The sequence below is a fragment of the Arvicanthis niloticus genome, chromosome 10 (assembly GCF_011762505.2).
Source record: "Arvicanthis niloticus isolate mArvNil1 chromosome 10, mArvNil1.pat.X, whole genome shotgun sequence".
Classification (NCBI taxonomy): Eukaryota; Metazoa; Chordata; class Mammalia; order Rodentia; family Muridae; genus Arvicanthis; species Arvicanthis niloticus.
The window spans coordinates 21853428-21878897 of NC_047667.1; the positions used below are offsets into that span (position 1 = coordinate 21853428).

Here is a 25470-nt window from a genome sequence, read left to right on the forward strand (position 1 = left end):
GGAGAGTCCTCAGAGGATATCATCCCTGGGAACATCTTCACCTCATACTTTAGCTTCGAATGGGAGGAAACGAATGTCTGTCACTAAAGCCACCTGGTCTACGGTATTTATATCGGGTAGCCCTAGAGAACAGTATGGCACCTAATTAGGAACCAATGGGAGACATCTGGAAGCTTTGCAGGACTGAAAACAATCTCATGGGGTCAGAGGACAGTGAGATGCCATGTGTTCTTGTCATGGGCTCCAAGGTAGAGGCCACAGGAAAGGAAGAACAACCAACCCTGAAGCCAGCCACAGCCCTGACAGCAGGTAGGCAGGGGCAGACAGTACAGGAGCTAATACCTGTCCTACATCATGAACCATGCAGTTTCTGGGGGCACCACACTCTAACCTGAGAAGACAGGAGGCTGAAGGCAAAGCAGAGTGAGACACGGAACAGCATCAGGCTTGTTTTCAGGAAGATGGAGAGCCTACTGTCCAGTGGGCAGAAATGGAGGAGGGACCTTAGCTCAAGAGACAAGCATGAGCCAGCAAGACCAGACAAGTCAGAATTCCACACAGTGTCCGTGTGGCTATAAAGTAGCCCAGCCACTGTAGATTACAGGATTGCAGGGACTGCGGCATGGCCCTCAGTTCCACCTGCAACAGTATCCCCTGAGAACCTGAGAATAGGTACTATGCACACAAGCACTGTGCCTCTGATCAGCAGCATCCTTTATGTGACTGAAGGTTCACCAGCAGGTGAATGGAGAGGGAAACTGTATAACACAACACAGAATAACTCAGCCATCGGAGGAAGTGCTGGAGCACGCCACAACGTGGATGAACCTCCAGGGTGTTAGTGAAAGCTGAGTGAACAGACACAAGGAGCTGAGTGTTCTATGTTTTCATGGGAATATCCATCCCTGTTAAATCCATGCAGAGAAAACACACAAATTGCCACCAGGGACTGGGGAGGACAGGGATGGGTATGTGGCTCACTGCACATGAGATATCCTCTGCAGTGAGGCAAAGCCTGAAACGAGAAAGGGATGATGCTGTAGAAAGTCTCAGTCCCAATCTGGAGTTTCTACCCCACGTTTGATCACTCAGTTCCCGGATAAAAGACACACTACTTATATTATTTACAATACGCCTTAAACAGCACAAGAGCTGGGCAGATATCTACCCTCTATGCTATTAGAATCTACTTTCCTATAGATAACCCCGAGTTATTACTTACTATGTTTCATCTGGGCTGCTCTTAATTTCAACTGGCCAGCCCTCGGGGCCATATTTTTTATGGCTCATCTAACTTATGGTGGCTTCTCCTTCCTCCTCCACCTTCTTCCTCTCCTTGTGATTCTCCCCCAAATCTAAACCCCACGTATGTCTCTTCTTCCCAACTATTGGCTGTTGGCATCTTTATTGACCAATCAGAGATAACTTGGGGGCAGGGTCAGTTGGGTCTGTGTGCAGACTCCAGGTTTTGGGGGCCACAAGTTACAATAAACAGCAAGACCAAAGCTCAACAGGATGAGGCTGCAAACACAGCAAATCTAAGTGAATTAATTGTTCACTTTAAATTGGTTAGCTTTCTTTTTTTAAGAGTGTATTGAGAATTGAACCAAGGCACTCATGCATGTGAGATGAGTTTTTACCACCGCACTATAACCACAGATTTTTCTTTTTGAGACAGGGTCTCAAGACTGGCCTTCAGCTTCTGCTGCCTATTCAGGTGTTGAACTTCAGATGTTCCTTCCTACTCAACCTCCCAGGAGCTGGGGTTACAGGCCTGCACCTGAAATTGTTGGTTTTGTGGCATGAGAACTCAGCCTTGGCAAACTACTAGCTTTTAAGGTTAAGCGCTGTGTAAGGGAAGATGGTTACCATCCTCTCTCCGTCTCTGCCTATGCAACAGGAGGTTTTGTGCACACAGCCCTGCCCTCCCTCATAGCGGCAGGGAGGCAGGCTGGACTTCCCCAATTGAAAACGTTCTGAAAGCTAAAGCCCACCCGATAAACTCAACTGTACTCAGGCTGCAGCTTGGACACTGAAAAGAGCATTGTGCTAGAATCATGGGGATGAGTTTTCCTTCTATCCCTCATTTGGTGATTGAGCCTGAGTCCTGGAATCCTGGTTAAGGGCCCGCAGTCAAAGCACCTAGCAGTACTGTTAGGAGGCCGAGACGAAGGTCTCCATGCGGGGACACTGGGCACATAAGATGACATTGGGAAAGCACATGCTCGCTGATGCCCCATGTGCTGATAAGTATGTCTTGCATGGTAGTCTCAGTACCTCAGCATCCTTGAAGGTAGTGGGTCTGAAGATCAGTTGCCTGGCAACCCAGAGAAGACTCAGTAAGGACTTCCCAGGGGACTGAACAGCTCCTGCCTTTGGAAAAGGACCTTAGCTAAATAGACTTATCTCCTGATGCCAGACAAGAAGAAAGACTCCAGTACAAGTGGACTGGTGCTAGGATGAGCTGCCTGCCTGTCTTGGATGTATGCCTGATGGAGGGCTGGGCAGCCCAGAGGCCAGGAGAGGGGTTCGTGTCTGCAAGGACAGGAGTGAAAGGAAGCAGCAACCAGAGAGTTAATCCCAGGGTGTGCAAGGGTGCCCTCCCTCCTCACTGCTGTAACATCTGCTGGGAAGCCACAGGTAATTAGGACAGCTTAGAGGATTTCCTGGGTCAGGAGGTTGCAGGAGGTAGCCTAACTGGGCTCTATCGGGCCAAGCTTCCAGGGGCTGAGTTGGCCCTCTCCCTGTTTTAGCTGCGTTAGATGCCAGCCCAAAATGAAGGAACCCATATGGCAAAAACAGAGGTAGGCAAGGCTACCTACATGCAGCCCTGTTTATAATATAGGACAAATGAGAGAGAGAGAGAGAGAGAGAGAGAGAGAGAGAGAGAGAGAGAGAGAGAGAGAGAGAGAGAGAGAAGAGGCTGGTCCAGAAATTCTGTTTTTGCTGAATCTTCAAGATCAAACAGGAAGCGGGGTAAGAGGACAGCAAAATGACAGCTGCAAAGGTTAGACTGGTGGTCGAGGTTAGCCTGGTTAGGCTAGAGGGCAATTCTAGGCTTGCTAGACAAGGCAGAAAGCTCACCTGGAATTCCCGGGGTGGGGGTGGGGGTGGGAGCCATGTAGAAACCCTACAGCTAGCTTTGTCTCCTCCCTTCTCTCCTCCCCAGTCAGGGTATCATGTGCCAGGAGAGACGCAGGAGAACACCAAACTGGCTCAATGGGTGGGAGCTAAGGAAAGTCAGTATTCTGAGAAGCCCAGCAGAGAAACTCATTCACACCCACACCACGGGGACACCATTCCCCAAGCGGGGGAAGCCAAGGTCATCAGAGACTTCTCTCAACTTGTCAGGACATAGGGAAGTCTGGCACAAACCTGACATGATACCGACAACTGTGTGAACAGCTGAGCTCAGGACACACACAGCAAAGGCCTCCCACAGACAGGATCAGAACACAGTGAACCTGCTTAAGGTCGAAAACCTTGAGCTTCCACTGCTTTGTGAAGACACCCCAAAACACTCAGGAAGCCTGAGACAGGTCTAGCTATAGAGGGGTATAGAAAGAAAGCTCTAGACTTGTGGTCTAGGAGTGGGTTCTCTCTCTTTCCCCTCTCTCCCCTCCCTCCCTCCCTCTCTCCCTACTCCCCCTCTCCCTCCCTCCCCCTCCCTCCCTCCCCTTCCCTCCCTCAGAGAAGGCAGGTGGGGGATGGATGGCCAAAATTGATGATTAACATATAAAAGTGCAAGCTAATGTGATTATGGAAACTAAAAGTTATCCTCAGTTATCTGCAGGGAATGTCAGGCCCAGGCCAGCTTCCCTCAGAGCCTAAGCGAATTCTAAACCAGCCACTTTCAATGTGGATTCCCAAGGACCTAAAAGCATTTGTTTTCCCGCAGTCTTAACCGTAGAGAAATTAGGAAGGATAATCTAGGTACATTTAAAAAATTGTATCAAGTCATTTGTTCCTAAACCAAATGTGAGCTACAGATTATCTGGGGTGGGCTTCCTGGAGTCTGCCGCCCATCTGTTACTGTAGCCATGAAAAAAAAAAAAATCAAGCCAGGCCGCTAGGAAGCTACACAGGGACTGGACTGTGGTAGACATGAAGACATTGGGGCTAGGGGACCCAGGTGTGCCTTGAAACCAAGTCCGTGGGAAATTCTCAGACCAGATCTTCAGACTCTTACCTGCCCATGACCCCAGTCCTCATTCAGAAGTCTCTGCAGCCACCCCAAAAGAACCTAAAATTTGTTTTCAGTTTGTTGTTTTTTGTTTTGTTTTAAGACAAGACTGTGCAGCCCCAGTTATCCTGGAACTCACTATCAGCCTGCTGACCTCACACCCGCTGGTACCTCCAGGCCAGAGCATTTAGATGAGGCATGTCCAGGAGAGTCTCAAGAGCCACAGAGAGCCACACCAGTACCCCTGGGAGACCCAGGACCAGGCCCCATGGTCACCCATCTAAGGACTAAATTTCACTAAAGAGACTGTAGCTGCAGGGGGAGGAGCTACACTTGGTTCTGAGTCTTGGAGGCTCCAACATTGGAGCCAACAGGTCAGCCCTCATCCCAAGGTCAAAGTTGACAGCCCCAGCTTCAGCATGCCCAAGATGCAGAAGTGGCCATGCCAGCTCTCTCTCCACCTTCTGTCTGGAGTCAGCACTATTCAATCTCAAGATCTCTAATGTTCCCTCGGATCAAACATCCAATGTTCTAGTATTGAAAGTTCTCTGCTAGCCTGGAGAGAAAGTTGGTCTCTGAGACGTGAGCTCCCAGAGAGCATGTCCAATCTCATTCCCAACAATAGTTTAGAGCTAACAGTGTGTCCCTGGCCCTGGCCCTGGGCCTGCCCAAACCACTGTACCCCCAGGGTTTCCAGTCCCCTCGGGACCTTAGAACCCAGAACGGCAGAGCCAGGAGGGTCCAGAGACTTCTCTGATGTTTCCCACCTTTTTATCTTTGAGATGCCCTGGAAACTGAGTTTTGTCCGTTAAATACTTATTTTACTTAAGTATGTGCATGCATCTCTGTGCATATATGTGTACATGTGTGTGTACCCACGAAGGCCAGAGAGGGTCCTTTGGTACTAGAGTCACATGCATTTGTGAGTCTCACTGCATGGTCGCTAAGAATCAAACCCATCTTCGTGACTGAGCAGCAAGCACTCTTAACCACAGAGCCACCTAGGCAGCCTGTTTTTTGGGTTGTTTTTTTTTTTTTTTTTTTTGAGACAGGGTCTCACTATGTATCCCAGGCCAGACAGGGTCTCACTGGGTAGCCCAGGCTAATCTTAAGCTTACAGTTCTCCTGCTTCACCTTCCTGGGAGCTGACATTACAGGCTTAAAGTGACATTCCCAAATTTAAAAATATAAGTATGTGGATAACTTTGGTTATTTTATATTTAAAATATGTTGTCTTAGATCAGTTTGGTTTTTTATTTTTATGAAGTATTATTTTAATATATTTATTAATAAATTTCAACTTTTCTTCCATTTAGTAAAAGCAAATGCTGTTTAATGTGTCTCAGGTTAACTAGATTTAAAAAAAAAAATTTTTTTTTAGATGTCTTATCACACCAGGCTCAGGGTTTGAAGTACATTCTAATGGTTTTATCAGATATTAATAGATTAAAAATAATCTATAGCTTCTCTCATACCCACATCTGGAAGCTCATATATTTGCAGCTGTGTACATTTTCAGACATGTTTCTAAAACACGTACAACTTTAATAAAGATATTTACTTCCAGAAGATGAAAGTCCACTTTGGACATAACTCACCTTTTAAAGTATTGGAAACAGCCTGATGCTAATGTAATAACTACTGCCGAATGAGTACAGTGTGGTAACCACCATGTTCATACACATTTGTGAAAGGTATCATGCACCTCCACAACTCTATGAAGCTCCACACGGCAGGGTGCAGCAGGTAAGATGCCCCCCGGGATGGCTGTGCCAGGGACTGCTTGGCTCTGCACACCTCTTACGCCCTGCATGCAGAATCTCCTCAGGTGAAAGAGGAAAGAGATGGCTCAGGGGGTAAGGGCAGTAGATGCTCTTCTAGAACCAGCTTTGATTCCCAGCACCTTATGACGCACATGGTACACGTGTGCACATGTATTCATGGTACATAGACATATATACATATACTCATACACATATACATACATACATATATATGCAGGCAAAACATCTACACACATATAAATAAGCAAAACAAAATTTAAGATATTCATTGATTAAGAGCGGAAATGAAATCAAACACTGTCACAAGCAATTTGAATGTCCCAGTCCCAGAGTCACAGGCTGGGAAAGGAGTCTTGTTAACTACTACTTCATTTGTTACTTCACTGAACTTTCTAGAAGGAATTGAAGCCCAAAGAAGACAGTGATCTAGATGAAGTCAGCCAGGATTAGTATTGAGTCTTCTGGCTCTGAGTTCTCTCTTCTCAAGATGTCCCTTAAGGAAAGAATGGCCCCATTCCTTATCAGGGGCAGGCGTGTTACCAGGTCAGTCAGGAAAAGTGGACTGTCTGTCTGCTGAGGTGCCCTTGGTGGGCACACCTCTTTTCCCATAGAAAGCCCTTAGTAAAGGTTTCCTGGATAAATAAATGAATGTGTGAATGAATCCCATGAAAGAATTCATCAGGAGCAGGATCTGGCTCCTGGCCCCAGAATCTTGCCATGAGTGTTCTTGTCCACATCCCCGAGCTGAGACAGTTTCAGTTTCAGGGAAGGAGGTCCACACCTTCAGCTGCTGCCATTTCCAAGAGCAGAGGACCAGAGCAACACAGGGCCAGAGCACAGAGCTTGGAGTCCAGGGACCAGAGCTTCGTGCTACCTCTGGACCTGCAGAGTTGGTGTCACCTGGGAACATTACAGGAATGCAGTCTTATGTTGGACTCCCAGCCCTTAGAGACTGGGGTGGGCATATGTGTGCTCCAACAAGCCCCTCAGGTGACCTGGATGCAAGCTAAAGCCCAGCCTGCTGAAACATCTCTTGCACAGTTTTGACAGCATCTACCAAAGCCTGGACAGTGAGAGGGAGAAACGAACAGTATCAGGAGTGACAAGCCACATCAGTTCTCCCAGGTGCTGAGTGCTCATGTTAGCACGTCTTGTAAAAGAATGAAATAGTCCCGAGGAAGCCGTTATCAGCATCAGAAACAATCAGAGAGTGGGCTGCATCATCGCACTAGGGATGCCCACCCTGTAAGCTTTGATACAGAGGCAGGCCCCAAAGGCAAGCTACAGGCATGACATCAATACAGACATATGTAAGCACATGGTTGCCGGTCCCAGTGATATCCCTGCCATCGGCCCCACACTCTAATCTCCACATGTCACATCTGACTTTTATATTTTGAACACTACTGGTGTGTGCAGTTTACTGCAGCTGGGACATATTGGAACAGTAGTGACAATGCATACTGATTCTGCGGTGCCGCTGAAAGCCAGGAGACAAAGTCCATGGAGGAGTCAAGTGCATCTGGGGGCTGGAGAGTGTGGTATAGTATGGGCTGAGCATGCTCAGACTCAGGGTTCGAGCATTGTAAAACACAGCACAGCAACACATGGCTAAGAACACTGGTGTATAAGCCAGGCAGGTTGGGGCTGCTCCTGGTTTAGCTCAGTATCAGTAAGTCCTTTCCTTGTGCTCACTTCCCCCCAGGCAAAATGAGGGACTTGATCCCAAAGTGTCCCCAAGCCTCCAGCAAGGCTGGTCTTCCTTCTATTGAGACTCAGCGGGCAGGAAGAAAGGAATGTAGGGTAGACCTCTTGGCTGGGAAGGTTCTTCTCAGGGGCCTAAATATCATAATCATTCTGATTGAGAAGATCTTAAGTCAAGCCCCTGTTGCCGTTTTCTAGCTGAGTGACACTGGGGGAAAGCCACTCAGGTCCCCACACTTCAGTTATATGATTTGCCACTCAAGCAGGGCTGCTGACCACCTATCAAAGGTCTTGGAGTAACATAGCACATAGCCCGCTGCCTAGCACAGGGGAAGCTCTGAATATCTGCAGCTGACATTCTCCAGTCTCACCACTACTACTGCTGCTGCTGCTTCTGCTTTGACGCAAATCCAGGGATGGAAAGGTAAAGGCCATGACCTCAGCATACCCCTGTCTCCAATCCTGGTGGTCAGACCAAGTAATCGTGGTCAGTTTATACTGAGTTCTCTCAATCTAGAACTCACACTACTGGAGGCTACTCTTATCTTTTCAGGAGGCTTAATGCCTTCTCTCTCTTCTACACATACACACACACACACACACACACACACAGAGAGAGAGAGAGAGAGAGAGAGAGAGAGAGAGAACCCTTTTACAAATACCACTGAAGATTCTATAGCAAGCGCTAAGCAAGTGCCAACTGCAGCTGAGGCTGAATATATAGCTCACAGCAGCTTCCATAAAGGCAACAATGAACAAGCCAGCTAGCCAGTAGCCACACAGCCAGGAGCAAGGCAAGAAAACAATGGGCTTTTCCTAGGCTTGGCTACCAAGTCCCGTGGCTGCTGAGACCAGGCCCTGGGACCCTGCCAGCACTGGGAGAGTACAGTGCTGGTCACATGGTGTTCTGGGACTTAGTCACTGGAAGAAGTCTGTCATTGGGTGATTGTTCTCCATCCCCCACTTAGAAACACAGGTCCTGCTTCACACTAGACAGACAGACATCCACAGGCAAGATCTGGGCTTGCCTCACCTTGCCTCACGTGCTGGATGCCCAACAGATGATCGACCTCTGGGCTGTGGTTTTAGTGACAATTACACCATGGCTTAGTGTACCAAGTTGGTGTGGCCTGGGAATAAGATAGCTTTAGATCACAAGAAATGGCTTACTATAGGAAGTGGACTCCAAACCCATGTCCTGAAACACACCTCACTTGTACCTCTGTTTCTTTCTTAGGTCATTTTCCTCACCCTCTCTAGGCCTCTGTTTAAAAATCAGAAGAGCCCTTCCATCTTCCTCTCCATCCTTTGACCCCGTGAGCCTGGCCAGCAAGAGGGAAATTAAGACTTGACTGTTGTGGCCTCGTTGGGAGCGGCACAGAGCCCCACCTTTAAGGGTCCACTCCAAACGCCTCTCGGAGTCTTTCCAGACGCCAAGGATCAAAATGTTCCCCGTGGCTGCTAGGCTGCGTGAGATCTTGGGTGGGAAGCACTCATTTGCATTTATATTTTATTATCTTGCCTAGGGAGCCATCTGTACCGTAAGCAGAAGCCGGGAAAGCTTCCTCAACTAGGGTACAAAGTTTTTAAAATGAGAACTGCCTCTCTGTCTCCTCTGTAATTCTCATGGTGCCTGGCATATAATCAAACATCTATCCCAGGTGTTTTGATTGCTGACCAAAGCCACCCTGATGCTCATATAAAGTGGGGCCTGAAGCTACGGACAAGAAGCAGTGTGGGGAGACCTAACTTTTACTGTGTAAGAGGGTTTGTGGACTTTGTGTACTTTTATCCTAAGAACTCCATGCAGGGTAAGCAGCATTGAACTCCCAGGCTTACAGATGAAAGAAGAGAAGACTGGGGTCATTTGCCAAAGGTCACACAAACTAGTGACAAGCGCACTGGGCTGGGAGCAGGCAGTCTGACTCCGAAGCCCTTGCTCCTACATGGCAGGCACTCAAGCTTTTCCTACTGTGAGCTTAGAAAAACAAACCTGGGGAGATCATCAGGGAGAAGCAAAGAAATACCAGGAAGAGCCACGTGAGGCTGAGAAACGCACAGAGAAAGGCGTTAGAAGCATGGGCAAGCGGCATGTGGGAGGCTGTGCCGGTGTCCACGTCCTGGCTGAAAGTGTACACTGGATTTGCAAGAACAGAGCATTGGGAACCATGAAGGTGTTCATCTCACTCTCTCATTTCCTACAAGTGCATGGGGATTAATCATCTCAGTAAAAATTTCAATAATAAAACTAATAATAAAAGAACCACAGTCCCAGCAAGCAGTGTCTTCTCATCACTGAGGGGTCACTGACCTTCTGGTTCTGTCCCCAAATACCAGCATCTGGAGCCCCCAGGCGATGCTGAACAATTAAGAGAAAAGTTCTAGGCCTTAGGAGTCCCAGCTCCAGCTTTCCTAGTGTCATCTAAAAGCTATCTCTTTATTTTCCAAGGTTTCAGGAACACAAAAGAACCATGGGCTGTGCTCAGAAATGATTGTCCCAGTCAGGACTCAGAATGAGGACAGCCCTGGCCCCAACCCTGACCCGGTCCCATAGCAGCCATCCAAGCCTTTCCTGGAGGGCCCAGACACAGCATTCACAGCTGTGCCATACATCTCCTTTAAGCCCCAGCTCCTCCAGACCAATGGCAGGCACTTCCAGCACCCATGTATGTGCACCCCTAAATGTCAGGGCAGCACAACAACACACCTTAAGGCTGAGGGCAACCAGATGGAAGATGACATGGAGCCCTGGATGTCACCAGCCAAACTCATCCCAATCTCAGAATACAGTAGGCTCAATGTTGTGCCCCACAATACTCAGAGTACAGGAACAGTGCAGGATGTTAGTGGCCAGAAAAGTCAACACCTAAACCTGACCTCCACCATCAAAATGGCCTTCATGGTCTTGCATGGAATGAATCATAGGTGACCAGGTTATGGGTAGCACGGTACCCATTTGTACCCCAGGCTTACTTCTTCTGCTCTGGAAAGCTGACCACATATAATCAGAAACAGAAAAGAGAAAGTTCTAAGAAACACAGATTCTGGGGACACCATAGACATGGAACTTTAGGGGAAAACCTACTGAAGCAGGAACCACATAACCCTCTGTGCTGAAAACCACACAGAACAACTCACAGCCAAAACTTCCGGAAGTCCCAGATGTCATTCTACAGATACGGGAACCAATATCCCAGCACAGAATGCCACAGAATACCCAAGAGAAAAGCCAGCCAAATTAGAAGATAGCCAGAGAACCAACACAGCTCATCGCCTGCCAGTGAGGAATGCCAGAGAGATTAAATTAGCCTGAACATGGCACTAACCTGATAAGGTCCCTTGTTAGATAACTGTCCCAGGCATAAAGGTATAAATGAACCAGCACCTGGACTAGCTGGTGCCTCCTTCTACCAGACCATGCAAACTGGCCCTCCTGCCCCTTGTACTGACCAGCTTAGCCAAGGTAACTTCTGCTAGAATGTGTTCTGTGACATGGGCATCCGCTGGCAGCACACGGTAGAACAGCCTGATGACATCACACATGGAAGCCAGACGGACAAGGGGAGGCCAGGGGACTGTCTCCCCTTCTTGTCTTTACCATTCTCTTTTACTACCAGAATACAAAAGTGAAACTAGGCAGACAAAACACATCAGACAGGTTTGATGGTTCTGTTGAGCAGAGAGTGGTCCCTAGGGCAGCTGGTGACCCTTTGAGAAGGTACCACCTACGGCCTTAGTCTCAGACACTGAAAAGGGCTGAGGACTGAGCAGTGGCTTGATAGTATGCCACCAGCCTTGGATAATACCCATGCTCAGACCCTTACACTCTCAACAGAAGGCTGGACTTCCTGGGGTCCCCAGACCTCATCACTTGCAAGTGACCCTTGGACAAGGAAGGGACCATTAGCAAGGGCAGAGCCGACAACTGTTATGAAATACAATGCGTGGAGGGGGTACCATGGCGGGCCCATGAGATGAGCTACGGTTATGGGACATTCAAATGAGAAAGACCCAGATCCAGCCCAAGTCTGACACAAGTGTGCAATGCCTCGTTCTAATGGGGATACAGTATCTAATTCAAGGGTTGTCACTCAGTAAAATGACATGCACATTTAAATGGGTCTCTGAAGTGGGTACTGGTAGCTCCATTCTTTACCTGAGAGAATGAAAGATGGAGAGTGTCAAATAGCTTGCCCTACACGCCTGGACTGTCAGGTCCCTAGTCAGTAGATTTCTTGCCATTCTATAAGGGGATCATCCCCACTCGCTCACAGTTAACAAACATTTACTAAGTGTCTAGCCCTCGACACCACTGTGAGTTGCTGTTTCAAAGAGCTGAATTAACCTGCTCTAAACAACCAGACTCTGTGATCCCACACGACTGATAGCATAGCCACAGCAGCAAAACCAGAGCCACCAGTCCACGTGGGCCGTGGCACTAAGTGACAGGGCCTAAGTATCATGTAACCAGCTGAACCAGGCTCTCGTGTTGACTGTGAACTCCTGTGGTCCAAGCACTGGCAACATGCTGCAGATACAGTGTTCTGGGTTCAGGAAGAGAGAGGCAGATGCAAAAGGAAGAAGAAGAAAACCAACCAGCAAAATAAGTTGTATATTACCCTATCCTGGAGGGCCTGCATACACGCCCGAGCATGGCTGGCCCAGCCTGCAGAACCTGGAGTGAATGGGTGGGGTGGGTCTCAGAGTCAATGTCTTGTAAATGCACACCCATGCCAGAAGATGTTTTCTTACATCTTGGCAGGATTCTGTTTGGCATATAGACCCTCAAGGCCCAGTCCAGATTTGCTGCTTCTGAGTCTGTATTCTGAGTCTGTGTTCTGTATTCTGACAGGATTCCAAGTATGCATATGTGGAGGTCTGAAGAGCAGAGTTAGGGAGCCAGTGAGAAGGAGACCCCTCTCCAGCAGCCAATAGAGAACCCCTCCCCAGTCGCAGCTGAGACATGCAGACCACCTTCTTCTCCTGGCCAGGCAGCCCACCCCTTAGTAACTAGAGAGGGGCCTGGGGTGACCTTTAGGGACTATATCTCCTGTCTCCTCCAGCGATGCACCTGGAGCTGCATCTAGGATCTCCATGTACTAAAACTGTGAGAATCTCAACACACCCTCTGTGGCTAAGAGGGACCTCCCATCCTGCCACCATTTTAGCAGTGAGAAACAAAGGGAGCTTCCCCCTTCCACACAGTCCTCCTTCCCACTGTCCCCTCTAAGCTCCCTCAAAAGCTCTCTGCATGGAAGAGGGGAGCTCGGGATAGCACTGCCTTGCTTCACCGTGGTAAGAGAGACCAATCTGCCTGATCACCCATAAAGACAGCACTGTGGACTCAGGCATGGAGCTGGCTGGTACCAGCTAAGCTCGTGAAGGAGGGAATCCTCTGAGATGGCCAGACAGGGACACATACATCATCCACCCTCCAGCATTCTGTGCTCCAGCCCCCACCGTCTCCAGGCTACCACTTCTCTCTCTCTCTCTCTCTCTCTCTCTCTCTCTCTCTCTCTCCCTCCCTCCCTCTCCCTCTCTCTCTCTCTCTCTCTCTCTCTCTCTCTCTCTGTGTGTGTGTGTGTGTGTGTGATTTCTCACACCTCACACGTGCCTGCCTCTGCATTCCCATGAGGTTGAGAGCAGCCATGCTCCGGTCCTCTTTTGTCATGGTCCACAGTACTGAGCATGAAGACTCACACCATGCAGAGGCTCAATAAATACCGTTTGTATTCCCGTGCACTCTTTCGAGGGGTCCAAGCCCTTGCTCCAGGCTAACAAAGAGCTGCTCACAAGCATGTATTAAGGATGGCTCACAGCACACTAGGGTTCTGTAGCAGAAATACACAACAATAAGGTATCCCTTGAAAAGATGTTTACACTCTGGTTTGACAAATCACTAACACAGGGCAAGCCTAAGACCAGTGACCCAAGGATATCAGGTACATTTTATCACCAATCAGAGAGGTTGTCTGACAGCCATCACAAAGCACGTTTCTGCTTTATCCCTTGTCTTACCTAGTGCTTGGCATTTGTTAACACTCCCCTTACGTGCCTTTCCCATTCACCCTCACCTCTCAAGCCATGCCTACTACAGCATCTGATTCCTAGAATTTGGGTCAGGGTTTGGTTAAGACAGAACCTTGTCTACCTAATCGGTTCTAACCCCTCATCTGTCCTCATGTCCCCTGGGGCCAGGCGTCCAGAGCCATACACGGTCGCACTTGCCCATTCAAGGCTCCAGAAAAATCTTGAACCGGGCCTTGGACATCTAGTCAGAACTAAGGTACTCTCCCTCTGAGCAGAGGAGAACACGGCAAGGGGGTAAGCTTGTTCCCATTGTACAACAAGACATGAGGGGGGCAGGAAGACAAGGCAGCCACAAACTTCTATTGGCTTCCGTCTGAAGCCCTCTCCAGCAGTACCAAACTTATCTTTATTCAAATGTCTGCTCTGCTCTATGTCAATGAGATTATGGTATATGGGACCAAAAAGCATGGCTAGGTAGCCTTGACCAAGGGTTCTGACTACACTCGGTAGCGGTAAAGTCTAGAACGGTGGCTGCTACCCACATGTGGTTGCTTACTTTGACCTGACTCAAAATTCAAGTCAATGTCACAATTTTTAAATTACACATTTTGGCGGAAATGCACATGCCACAGCATAGCACACGTGTAGCAGTCGGAGGACATGTGGATCCCGGGGATTGAACTCAGGTCATCAGACTTGGAGGCAAGCACCTTTAACCAGTTTGTCCACCTCCAAAATTTAAATCTTGAGCACACCTGTAACCCCAGAATTTAAGAGACATAAAGAGGATTTTAAGTTTAAAGCCAGCTGGACTACATGAGACCCTGTCTTGAAAAAAAAAATTTTTTTTATTCAAATCTTCAGTCACATGAGCTATTTTTCATGCACTTAGCAGCCATATAGAACCAACAGCCACTATTTTGTGTGGTACAGATACAGGGCATTTCTAGCAGAAGTGAGAATAGAAAGTTCAGCTTATAGCAAGCATGTGCATATGGTCTTAGGAAAGTCCTGTTTTCTCAGGGTCTGCAGGAGGAATGTCAGGTGCTCTGGCAGAAACTGAGGCAAGGTGGTACTTTTTCCCAGGGGTCTCTCACAAAGAGACTTTGAAGTGAACCGTGCAGGCTCCCATTTGGGTGATCTTAGCACACCTGCATGTGCGCACACACGCATGCACTCGCGCATGTGCGCACACACACACAAACACACACACACACACACACATACACGCTCGTACACTCAGTGTGTCCTTCAAGGGACCCATCCTCTTGCCTTCATCACAATGGTTGTGGAATTAGATGCTGTGACCAGCTGACTACCAAAAAGGCTCACCCCCTGCCTTGTTCTAGTTAGTCTCGCTTTCTGGATACTTTGGGCGACTCTACGCATTCTCTGGCTTTACTTTCACCTGGCCAGCCTCACACAGGAGAAGAAAAGCGAACATCACGTCAGCACTACGGACAGCGACAACCTCTGTTGGCCGGTCCACTAGGTGTGTGTATGTTTCCTGCCCAGCCCTCACACCACAAGCAAGAGCCGTTTGAGTTAAGAAGCTTCGAAAGCTGTTCTCCACAAGGTTCAAGCTAAAAGGGAAATTTCATGCCCGTGTGGCCCGAGCTGTACATTCCACCGCCCCGGGGTCCAGTTCATCATGACGGCCACAGAACTACTTCCTCCCACGATTAAGACTTTTCCCTCTTTCCCTAGAAGAGCTACTGCCCAACCTTTGCCTCTCAAGAGACCCAAGCCAGACACACCACTCTTTAAAATCTCCTCCTCCCTTGTCTGAGGTCACCAGGCGTAAGTGCTAGGTTCACATGAAGCCTTTAAGGTTCCAAGTGAGCCCATATGCAGAACTGCTTTGTCAGCAGCTGTACAGCCACACAGAAGTCACACTAAAGTTCTAAGCTTCCGTTGCTTGACTGGCAGATTAATGATCTTGGACTTCGGCATTTCTAATACTCATGAACCTAGCATTCTCTCAAAACAAGCTGTGCAAGATAGGGGCTGCAAAGACGTCAGACACCATGAACAATGTAGAAAAGTGAAGCAGAGGCCAGGGCTGGATTATCCAGAGAATCCTGAGTAAATCCCCAACTCAGGTTTCAAAGGCTTCAGTTCCATTCAGTCTGCAATGACAACTGGAAAGAGATCTGGTTTCTGTCCTTTCTTATTCCAGTGTAGGAAAACTGCTTATATCCACAGAGGCATTTTCCTAAAGAACATCACCACCAACATGGAAAGATACCCTCACACAGTGGGTTCTCCAACAGCGGCCTGGAAGCAATGTCTGCCACACAGACAAGTGAATGGGCAACATGAAGCACAGTACTGATTTCACTGCTGCCTGTGCAGAAGCCAGACAGACTGGGGATAATAACCCAAAGCCTAAATTTTGGTGATGCCCCAATAAAGCTGGTTGATCTCATAAGCCAAGGCATTGCAAGAATGAGGGAGAATCTAGCTTCAGACTTCGGCTCAATGGTCTAGTCCCTGTCAAAATGAGAGTTCTAATACCTCTTCCTATTTACAGCCTATTCTCAGAGTATCCACCCTTTCTATCTACACACAGCGAGATACAGAGTGATTGCTTTCCACTTGCACGAAGAGGAGGTGGAATTTTTAATGGCATTTCCACTGCTAATGAAGATCAGACTAGAAGCAGAGTCCGGCTGGAATAATCCCATCAATGTAAGCAGTACGTGTGCACATGTGCATACACACACAAACATGTTCACAACCCCATAGAACTTTCAGTAACATGAGTGAGATGAGTTTGAAAACCCACTGAACTCAGTACTGGAAATTTCCATTAAATATTTGGGGTTTTTTGTTTTTGTTTTTTAATTGCTGCTGGAATCAACTGGCAGGCATCAGTAAAAGATGGGGAATTCTCATGACTGGGGGAGGGGGGAAAGGTGGGGAATTCTCATGACTGGGGAAAGTCTTCAGAATTGGTCTGCCAGCTATTCACTCTCATCCTAGAAAAAAATCACAAGATCTGAGAACCAAACCTGTCATCTGGTCAGTCCATCCCAGCTGGCCTCATCTGCATCCAGCAAAGTTGTTCAACACACAAAGCCAGAACTTTGCTATCCCAGGAGGCTTGCCCCAAGGTAGCCATGCTAAGTTGTCAGAGAAGCAAGGCGGGGAGACCCCACTATGACCAGGGAAGAGGAAGAAAGATTTCTGTACTTTGGTTACTTGCTTTGCTCCTAACAGGGCAGAGAATTTTCAGGTTGCTATCCTGAGACCCATAGCATACGGCACTTCCTCTCAGATGATGAAGGCCAGAGTCACAGTTCATAAATGGTATAGTACAAACTGTCTGAAGTTAACAAATGTCCTTTATATCTGAGCCCATGGGACACAGACAGGGTCTTAAAAACCTCAGTGTTGCTGTAGGGAGATGACATGTCCCTGACCAAACAGCAAGTGTCTCAGAAAAGCCAGGTGCTTGCTGAGAATGGTCACAATCTCATTTAAAGGCAGAACTAAGCAGAAAACTAAGGATGTGGTGCTGGGTGGGGTAGGTAGACCTCATGGAGGGTAGTAGCACTGTGCAGCCTTCCTCCGACTCCAGGTGCCCAGGACTTATCCTAAGACCAACAGAGAAATCCTCCCATGCAACCCCAGAGCTAATCTGGGGCTTTTATCTCGTTAACTTTGTTTATGGTGATCCTGTAAGAGGTTCTGAAGTCCTCCAAGCCCCTCTCTAATTAAATTCATTACAACAGATTGGGGCTTTCTTTCTGGATCTCAGAAAAATTAACAACACAATTAGCATCATAATGATGAGAGAGAGGGGCTGCCAGGGAGGGGGTGGGGCGGGGGGCAAGGGAGAGGACAGGAGCAGGTGAAGGAAGAGAGACAGTCCATGAGGCAGCTGCTTCTCAGAGGAGGGAGCTGCAGGAGTAGAGGGGATGACCCCGCAGTGCCCCCAGGCTCTCCAGTTCTTTTCTTTTGAGAGAGTCAAGACAGGAATAAATTAATCAATGACATAAATCCCAGAGACGAGGATTCAGAGAAACCTTCCAAATTGACAGAGAAAGAAACACAGCTAAGTTCTGCCAGTAATGGGACCAGAGGCCCCAATAAGGTGTCCCCCCCCCCCCCCGCCACTGCCAGTCTGTGTGTCAGGAAGCCATGGTGGGAGGGGGGGGGGAAGGCAAGGTGAGGCAGAGAACCTGATGCTGCCAAGTGTTTGCTTCTTCCTCTGGTGGGTCTCCTGTGTGACCTCAACGGCTAAGCACTTTCTATTGTACCATGTCACCTCCCTAAAATCCCCTGATGTCCCTGCTCACAAGGTGTTTTCTGTGCTTCCCATGTCTGTGTCTTTCAGCAAACAGGAAGGTACCCAACATGGACTCTGAGCCACTCTGGTGCTCCTCCCATTTCTTTATTGTTCTACCAGAGCTTGGAAGCTCAGTCTCGTGTGTAAAAGAGAGGCATGGGTGTTAGTGTCAAACACATAGGTCTAAATTCTAGCTCTGCAAACTCACCCATTCTATGATCTTCAACCAGCAACCACCTCTGGGGAGTCTGTGGTTATCTGTAAGACTGAATCCTGAGAATACCTGTTTTTGCACATTTTTATGAGGAGCCTGTGAGAGGGTACAGATAAAGCACACAGTAGGGCACCTAATCCACAGTAAGCATTCAACAACAAAGACTCCTCCACTGTGCTGCTCCTGTTTCTTGGCTGGCCTTGAGAGAGTGGCTCCAGAGTTCTCAGACTGGCTGGACAATCTGACAGATGCCCTGGATCAGCAACACTGTGAAAGTGCCTACTTAAGCTCTTAGAGCAGCCATTGGCTTCCAGGCTCCCCTGATGTCCCAGAAACCAAGCCATAAGCATCCAACTTGTGCCCTGTGGCCAAGGCCTGGGCCTTCTCTGGCCAGTGAGTCAGTGAGTTCTCTGGTCACTGCTCTTGCCTGATTCTGGCCATCAAACTCCTCTAGGCAAAGCAGGCACACTGTCTAGCCAAAGTGTCTTGCTATCACTGTAGGTTCTCTGCCTACTGTCACCCCCCAGGCAAGCTCCGAGAGGAGCAAGAACTCTGACCTTGGTTACAGCGTTTCTTATGTGATGTTTTAGGATAATTTCACTTCCTTCTGATGCATCACGCAATATCTAGCACAGGTCCTGACACAGCTCAAAGCTCAGGACCCTGGATGTGTGGGAACAAGAGAGGCTACCCACATAGATGAAAGTGACTCTTTTATCAGCATGTCTGTGGAAGCTGGAGATAACCTGATCGACTGCCTAACTTTTAAGGAGTTCACCTGTTCGTATTCAACCTCTCTTCCCATATGGACATATATGATGACTCCTGCCTGATTCTGGCCTCCTTATACCCCTAAGACCTTCCCCATGTATCAGAGCTTACTGTGTTCCCTTGCCTTCTGAGCATGATTGTGTGCAATATCACTATTCTTCCAACAGACTGGGAACTCCCTGAGGACATCCAGGCCTCTCCTCTGAGTGGCTCTGACATTTCAAGCCCTTACAGACCATACTTGGCCCCTAGAAAACATGTTCATATATATGTTCATAGGAGATGGGATTAGGACAGCTAAGTGACCTCCATATTGTCTCAGAGTTCCCTATGTATGCTTCTCCATCAAACTGCAGGGTTCAGCAGCACACAGACTAACCAAGCTCTGGCTGCTTATGCTGAGGATCTGATAGCACCTTGAATCTCACCTCCGCCCCCAGCCTCTCCCAGGCAGTCAGTGTCAAGATCAGCTCTGAGCTACCATTCCAGATGGCTGTAGGCAAGAGGGACTGGTACCCGTGGGATTCGGAATCCTGTGGCTCAGCATCTTTGTCTGCCCAGCTTCACTCAAGCCTATCTGTATGATTTGTCTGATGACCTGTCTCCCTCTTCCATGACACCAGAGCTCTGAAAAGATCTGTCTCTGTCCTTGCGTTCCCTCTCTGGTCTCAGTGGCAGCATATTGCAGGGCTTATGGGAGTAAAGATGAGGCCCGTCTTACTTAAGTCTCTCTCCTTCACCCTCCATGGCCTCCCTCTAACCAAACACAGTAAGACCAGGACCAATCTGCCCCTTCCTTCCTGACTACCTAAGGATTTCTGTTTCTGAAGACAGAGGGAGATGCTCACACCCACAACTGTTGGGTGGCTTCAGAGATCTCCATTACCTCTGGCATCCAAACCAGCCTGGGAGAGAATTATGGTGCCAGAACTGAGGAGCAAATAGCGACAGATGATTGGAGAAATCTCGTCCCAGAGTCACTGCCAAAACAGGACCCTCCTGAGACCTGCCCCACCTCAAAGCCAAAACTCAGATCTCAGCCACCCCCTCAGTGTGCCGATGAAAGGACCAGCCACTGTTAAGCAGAGCCTGCTTCAGTCCACAGGGAGCCACTCCTGCATGCAGTTCCACCTGAGCCAGCCAAGGAAGCACAATTGGCAGGTCCTGCCCCTGCTCTCTGGGGAGCTGGCTCTGCCATTGGTGTGCCTGGATTTAACTCTCTGTAGCTTTTGTGATGCCAAACAAGGGGGCGAGGACTGAGATTCGTTGCACAAAACTGGGAAATATGTAGGCTGTTATCAGAAGCCCCATTTAACCTGAGGCCCAATCAAGCACTTCAACGTCAGAGCCTTGATCCAATCAGCTCCCGACAACAGCTGCAGGTGATCCTTCTCTGATACCAGGAAAAGCTGGCAGACTGGAGGCCCTGATGCCAGGAGAAGCGTCCCACCCTGCCCCCCATAGGCAACAGGGAGGGGACCGGACCGAGAAGGGTGACAAAGACAACATAGCCAGTTGCTCAACAGCATGTTCCCTGGACAGACACAGTCTGAAAGCCAAAAGGAACTACCCCATCCCACGTTTCAGTCAGCTGTGTCCAGCCCCTCAGTATTCCAGGGCAAGCGTCTCCTGGGGAAACAGCCAGGGCCAGACTGCATTTTGTACCTAACCTCCTCTGTTAAGCCAAGGATTTTAGAGTCATCTCTGAGACAGGAGATTGGGAAGCCAGCCCCCATTTTATAAAGGCAAATACAATTTCTTGGGTTTCATCTCTTTTCTCAGTAATTCTCTCTGTGTCTCTCTGTGTCTCTCTGTGTCTCTCTGTCTCTGTCTCTGTCTCTGTCTCTCTCTCTGTCTCTCTCTCTCTCTCTCTCTCTCTCTCTCTCTCTCTCTCTCTCACACACACACACACACACACACACACACACACACACACCTTCAGCCTAATCCAAAGACTAAGGGTAGAAAATTGTCGCTCTCTGAAGACCCAGCTTAGTCAAGACAAAAGGTAAAACGTACTGGTCGGAAAGGTGATCCCTCCTTTCTCTCATTTGCCTCCTGCATGCTGCTCCACCTGACCTGGCATCCTTGGTCAGAGGGAGGATTGAGCCCTGCTCCTTTCCTCTGGCTGCCCCCACAGCCCCATGTTGTAGGGCCCTGGTCCCCAGGGTCTTCCCCACTCCACACTTTTCCCTGGGCAGCGTCTACTTAGGCTTAAGTTGTATGGGATCTGAACCTGCTGGTCTCTGGTCCTGTTCAAACCACACATCTCCTGTGCACCCAGGTCTCAGAGGCTATGACCTGCCCTTGCTTTACTGGAGATTGGATCTGGGCCCAGCAGGGCTCACCTCAGTTCCAAGGTTAGAGGAGACACACCAGGGCCCTCCAATCAGGAAAAGAGACAAGCAAGAAGAGGAATATTATCTCCCACTCCTCTAGAGCTAGAGGAGGCATCTTTGTCCAGAACCCCCCCCACACACACACACATTCACTCATATACACTCATACACAAAACACACACACATACTCATACACAACACACACATTCATATACAACACACACTCATACACAACACACACATACTTATACACTTACACACGCACACACACACAACTCAGCCAGTAAGCCTAGGGAGGAATAAAAAGCAGATCCCAGCTCAGGGAGTGAGGGGGCTGTTATGGGACCAGAGTCTCCGTGATTCAGCACTCTGACCACTCCCTGCCCAGTCGTGGGTCACAGTCATGACCACTCCTGATGCCAGAGTGCTGTCTTGGAAGCTCTTGTCTTTACTAAGACCCCAACTCTCAGGCCCTCCAGCAAGGTTTCTCTGCCAGGCCTTTGCAGCTCAGGACTCAGGACAAGTCTCAGGAGCCTGAGGGCCATTCCCTTGGACTTTCCTCTTCCCCCAGCCTCATGCCCTTCCCAAACCCATCTAGGAAACAAACCTGAACAGTTCCAGAAGAGGAGAGGACCACACAGAGGCCTACAAACCCGAGTATCTCTCTCCAAAAGCTATGAACAGGCTCAAACATGCAGCAAAGGGCTTTAGGGGGGTTGAATCCACAACAGAGAACAGCTGGCCCGCAGAGCCCTAGGCCTCTGTGGTAGAGTAGGACGATGCATGGGTGGGTAGACTGAGTCCCAGCCCAGTCAACTAGGTCTACACCACCACGAAGGGCAGGTGGAGAAGGTGATGGGGAGTAGGCCGGCTAGGAACCAAGGAGAGGAAGGGAGCTGTTCCAGAGGGAATGTGCGGGATGAGGAAACAAGGAAGCCACAGAGAAGGGGTTGGGACAGTGTGTGAAGATGGGCACCATGGAGGATAAACTGGAAGGGAGCTAATGGAGACCAGCACTACGCAGGGCCGCCGGGTCAAGAGAGAGAAAAGGGTGAGGGAGGACAAGCAGAGGGGCCACGGGTGAGGCAGGAAAACATAGGAGGAATGGAGAAAGTGAGGTGTGGAAAGAGGAAACACAGGGGCTGGCAGGACTCAAATGGTGAGGCTGAGACAGGAGAGAGAGAGAGAGCGAGAGCGAGGAAGAGGGATGGAATATGGGATGTTGCCAACCAGCCGAGTCTGAAAGGGTATTGGGGTGGAGAGGACTGAGAGCTGGATGGGGACACCGCCAGAATCCTGTGGGTTCCGGGCAGGTGGCAGTGTAGAGAGAAAAAGACACAGGGATGTGGATGGAGGGGGATGGGACAGGTCGGGGGATGCAGATGGACTGAGGAGGGCGGAATCGAAGGGGGTGCCGCTGGTTGGGCTTCCGCAACCGGGTTCTGCTACCCTACCGGGTGCCCGCGCTCACCTTACCTCCAGGAGCTCCGGCTCCAGCCCTGGGCGCAGTCCCAGATGTCCGCTCCCGGCGCTGCCACTTCCCTCGCGTCCCCTGCAGCACCTCTCGCTGCCAGCCACCGCATTAGGGCAGAGACTAGCCCGTGCGCGCCCCCGGGCGGCTAGCGCGTCCCCGGCGGCCTGCGTGCGCGCCCCCGAACTCCTCCCTGCGTACGAGGAGCGGGGACCAGGACCCAGAAGCACCGAAGGATGCTCAGGTGCCACAGTCCACCCAACGCGCTAAGGATCGAGTTGCAGAGCCAGAGGCTGGGAACCCTTTTTTCCCCCTTGATCTTGGATGCTCCTTCAGGAGAGTGGCACTCAATATCGTAGGACCTGGAGCCAGAACTGTTGTGGGTCTGTCCTGTAACTAACCCCTTTATGAGTTCTTAGGGGCAGAAATTTGTCCACAGCTTTGGAGAGCCTAGCTAGGCAATGCTTATGGTCGACCCTCCAAACACTTCCACTGAGTTGTCCGTCCGGAGCTGACAAGAAAAAACTTGAGGGGATTGCAGGCGGGTCTTGTTTTAAAACAGGGAGAATTGTTCTGCCCGGGGGAGACGTGGGTCACTATTCCAAAATTGAGTTAGAGTGGAAAAACCTTGAACTTGGAGACCTCACATCCAAATGTTAGCGCTGCCTTAGTGACTGAGCAGGTGTGAGCATGCAAAGTGGGCTGCGTCTTCTGTGAAATCCCTCGCTCTTGGTAGACCTCAGCTAATATGCACAGGCAGAGACCTGTGCCCAGCTACCACCTTGAAGGAGCCCTTAGAAGCTTTCTAATTTAGCGAAACTACAACCCTCCTAGGGAGCACCACTCTGAGACTCCTTCTGTTCTCACACCCAGGGATCAGCTCCACTTAGACCTGAAGCCACCTGCGGGCCTCAGCGCCACCACCCCTGCCCCACCTCTGCTTTTGGGCTCAGGAAAAGAGAAGATACAGATCATCCCCCTGCCCCACACATAGCCTGTGATCAGTAAAGGCTCATCCACCCACTGACAAAATGGCCTCTCTTCAGCTAGGGGCTTCCACCCCAACAGCTGCAGATGAGGGGCAAAGACAACACCAGCAGGCAGGGAGGATGGCCAATTTTGAAAGCCTGGAAGCAAGAATTCCCCTAGGTGTCAGAACCCTGGGCAGTTTTTTGTTTCAAGGTTTCTACATATACAAAGCATCAAGTCACTCAAGACCATCGCCCTGATATTATTCCTGAGAATGAGACTTTACCCTATCAGAACCAGGTGACACCAAGGAGCCAGTCAACCTGACCAGAGGCCAGAGGAGTCAAGGTCTGGAAAACTCAGATGGGGAAACTGTGGATGCTGTTCCCGAACCCTGGTAGATCCCAGACACCTAACAAACTCTTAGAAGACTTGGAGGAAGACACTTGAAAACACTCAGGTCTGTGTGCAGGGCAGGGCTTCCTGACCCCCCCTTTATTAAAAGTGTCCAGTTGTGGCTGGCCCGTGGAATAAAGAATCCTCCCATCCTAAGAGGCCTGCTCCCTGCATCTTACTGTGTGGATCTCTAGAGCAGCAAGAGGCAGCTTTCTTCTGGTGATGCATAGTGACTACGGCGTCCACTCTAGAGGCACCTGCTGAACTCCAAATGTCATCCTCACTGTATTAAACCTGAAAAATGAGCAATTGCTTATTTTCTGTTATTTTTTTTAAAGATTTACCTATTTTATTTTATGTGTATGAGTGTTTTGCCTGCATGTGCTATGCACCAGGTGAAGGAAATATCTATCCATGGAGACCAAAACAGTGTCTATAAGCAAGCCTCTCCCACGATTTCCAAGGAAGAATAGGGACACAGGCAGATTTGTCCATTATTGATGGAGAATTAACTTGGGACGTCCGTTGGGAGAACAATTTGCCAGGATCACTGAGACTCTAAATGTCCCTGCCAGCATTTTTAAAGATCTGGTGGGAGAGATGGCTCAGAAGTTAAGAGCACTTGCTGTTCTTGCAGAGAACCTGAGTTCAGTTCCCAGCACCTCTGTTGGAGTCTCACAATCACCTCTAACTTCAACCCCAAGGCATCTGACATCTCTGGCATCTTGTGGGCACTTGCGAGTGCACACACACGCACACACAGACACACACACACACATTCACAGAACACACATAAATATACACACACACTCAAACACACACATATATACTCATACACATAACACAAACACACACACATACACACACATATACACACTCACATACACATACTCATACTACACACACTCACACACATACATACATTCACACACAAACACTAACCATAATTTAAAATACTACAGAAAAATCTTTAGAAAGAGAATCTGGCCTGCAGAAACATGGGCACAAGCTATGGAGGTGTGTGAATGCTGAGGCACCCATAAACAGAGGTGTGTGAATGCTGAGGCACCGAGTGTGGCCACATACGGAGGTGTGTGAATGCTGAGGCACCGAGTGTGGCCACATACGGAGGTGTGTGAATGCTGAGGCACCAAGTGTGGCCACAGGAAGGGAGTAACTTGACACTGAGGGAGGGGAGCCCACGTTGATCCTGTCAAAAGAACACCCAGTTACAGCATGCAGAGTGTTTTCTCTTGTTGGTGGAAAATCAAAGCAAACTGGGACAAGGATAGGAACAAGCGGAAGTGACGATGGC

The 25470-nt window shown here is 49.2% G+C and overlaps 1 protein-coding gene across 18 annotated transcripts in view; it reads right to left on the minus strand.

Annotated features, from left to right (window-relative positions):
• Positions 1-22949, minus strand: part of Nfasc (neurofascin) — a 169748-nt gene extending 146799 nt beyond the window's left edge. For 15 of the 18 annotated variants that reach the window (XM_076941162.1, XM_076941160.1, XM_034512752.2 and 12 more), the window contains exon 1: positions 22796-22949. In XM_076941162.1, coding sequence (XP_076797277.1) covers positions 22796-22902 — 107 coding nt within the window. In that variant the 5' untranslated portion in view covers positions 22903-22949. Of the gene's footprint in view, positions 1-22790 lie in introns of all 18 variants that reach the window. The other 3 variants (XM_076941164.1, XM_076941174.1, XM_076941172.1) reach the window with 2 other exon arrangements.
• Positions 22950-25470: the final 2521 nt, after the last annotated feature.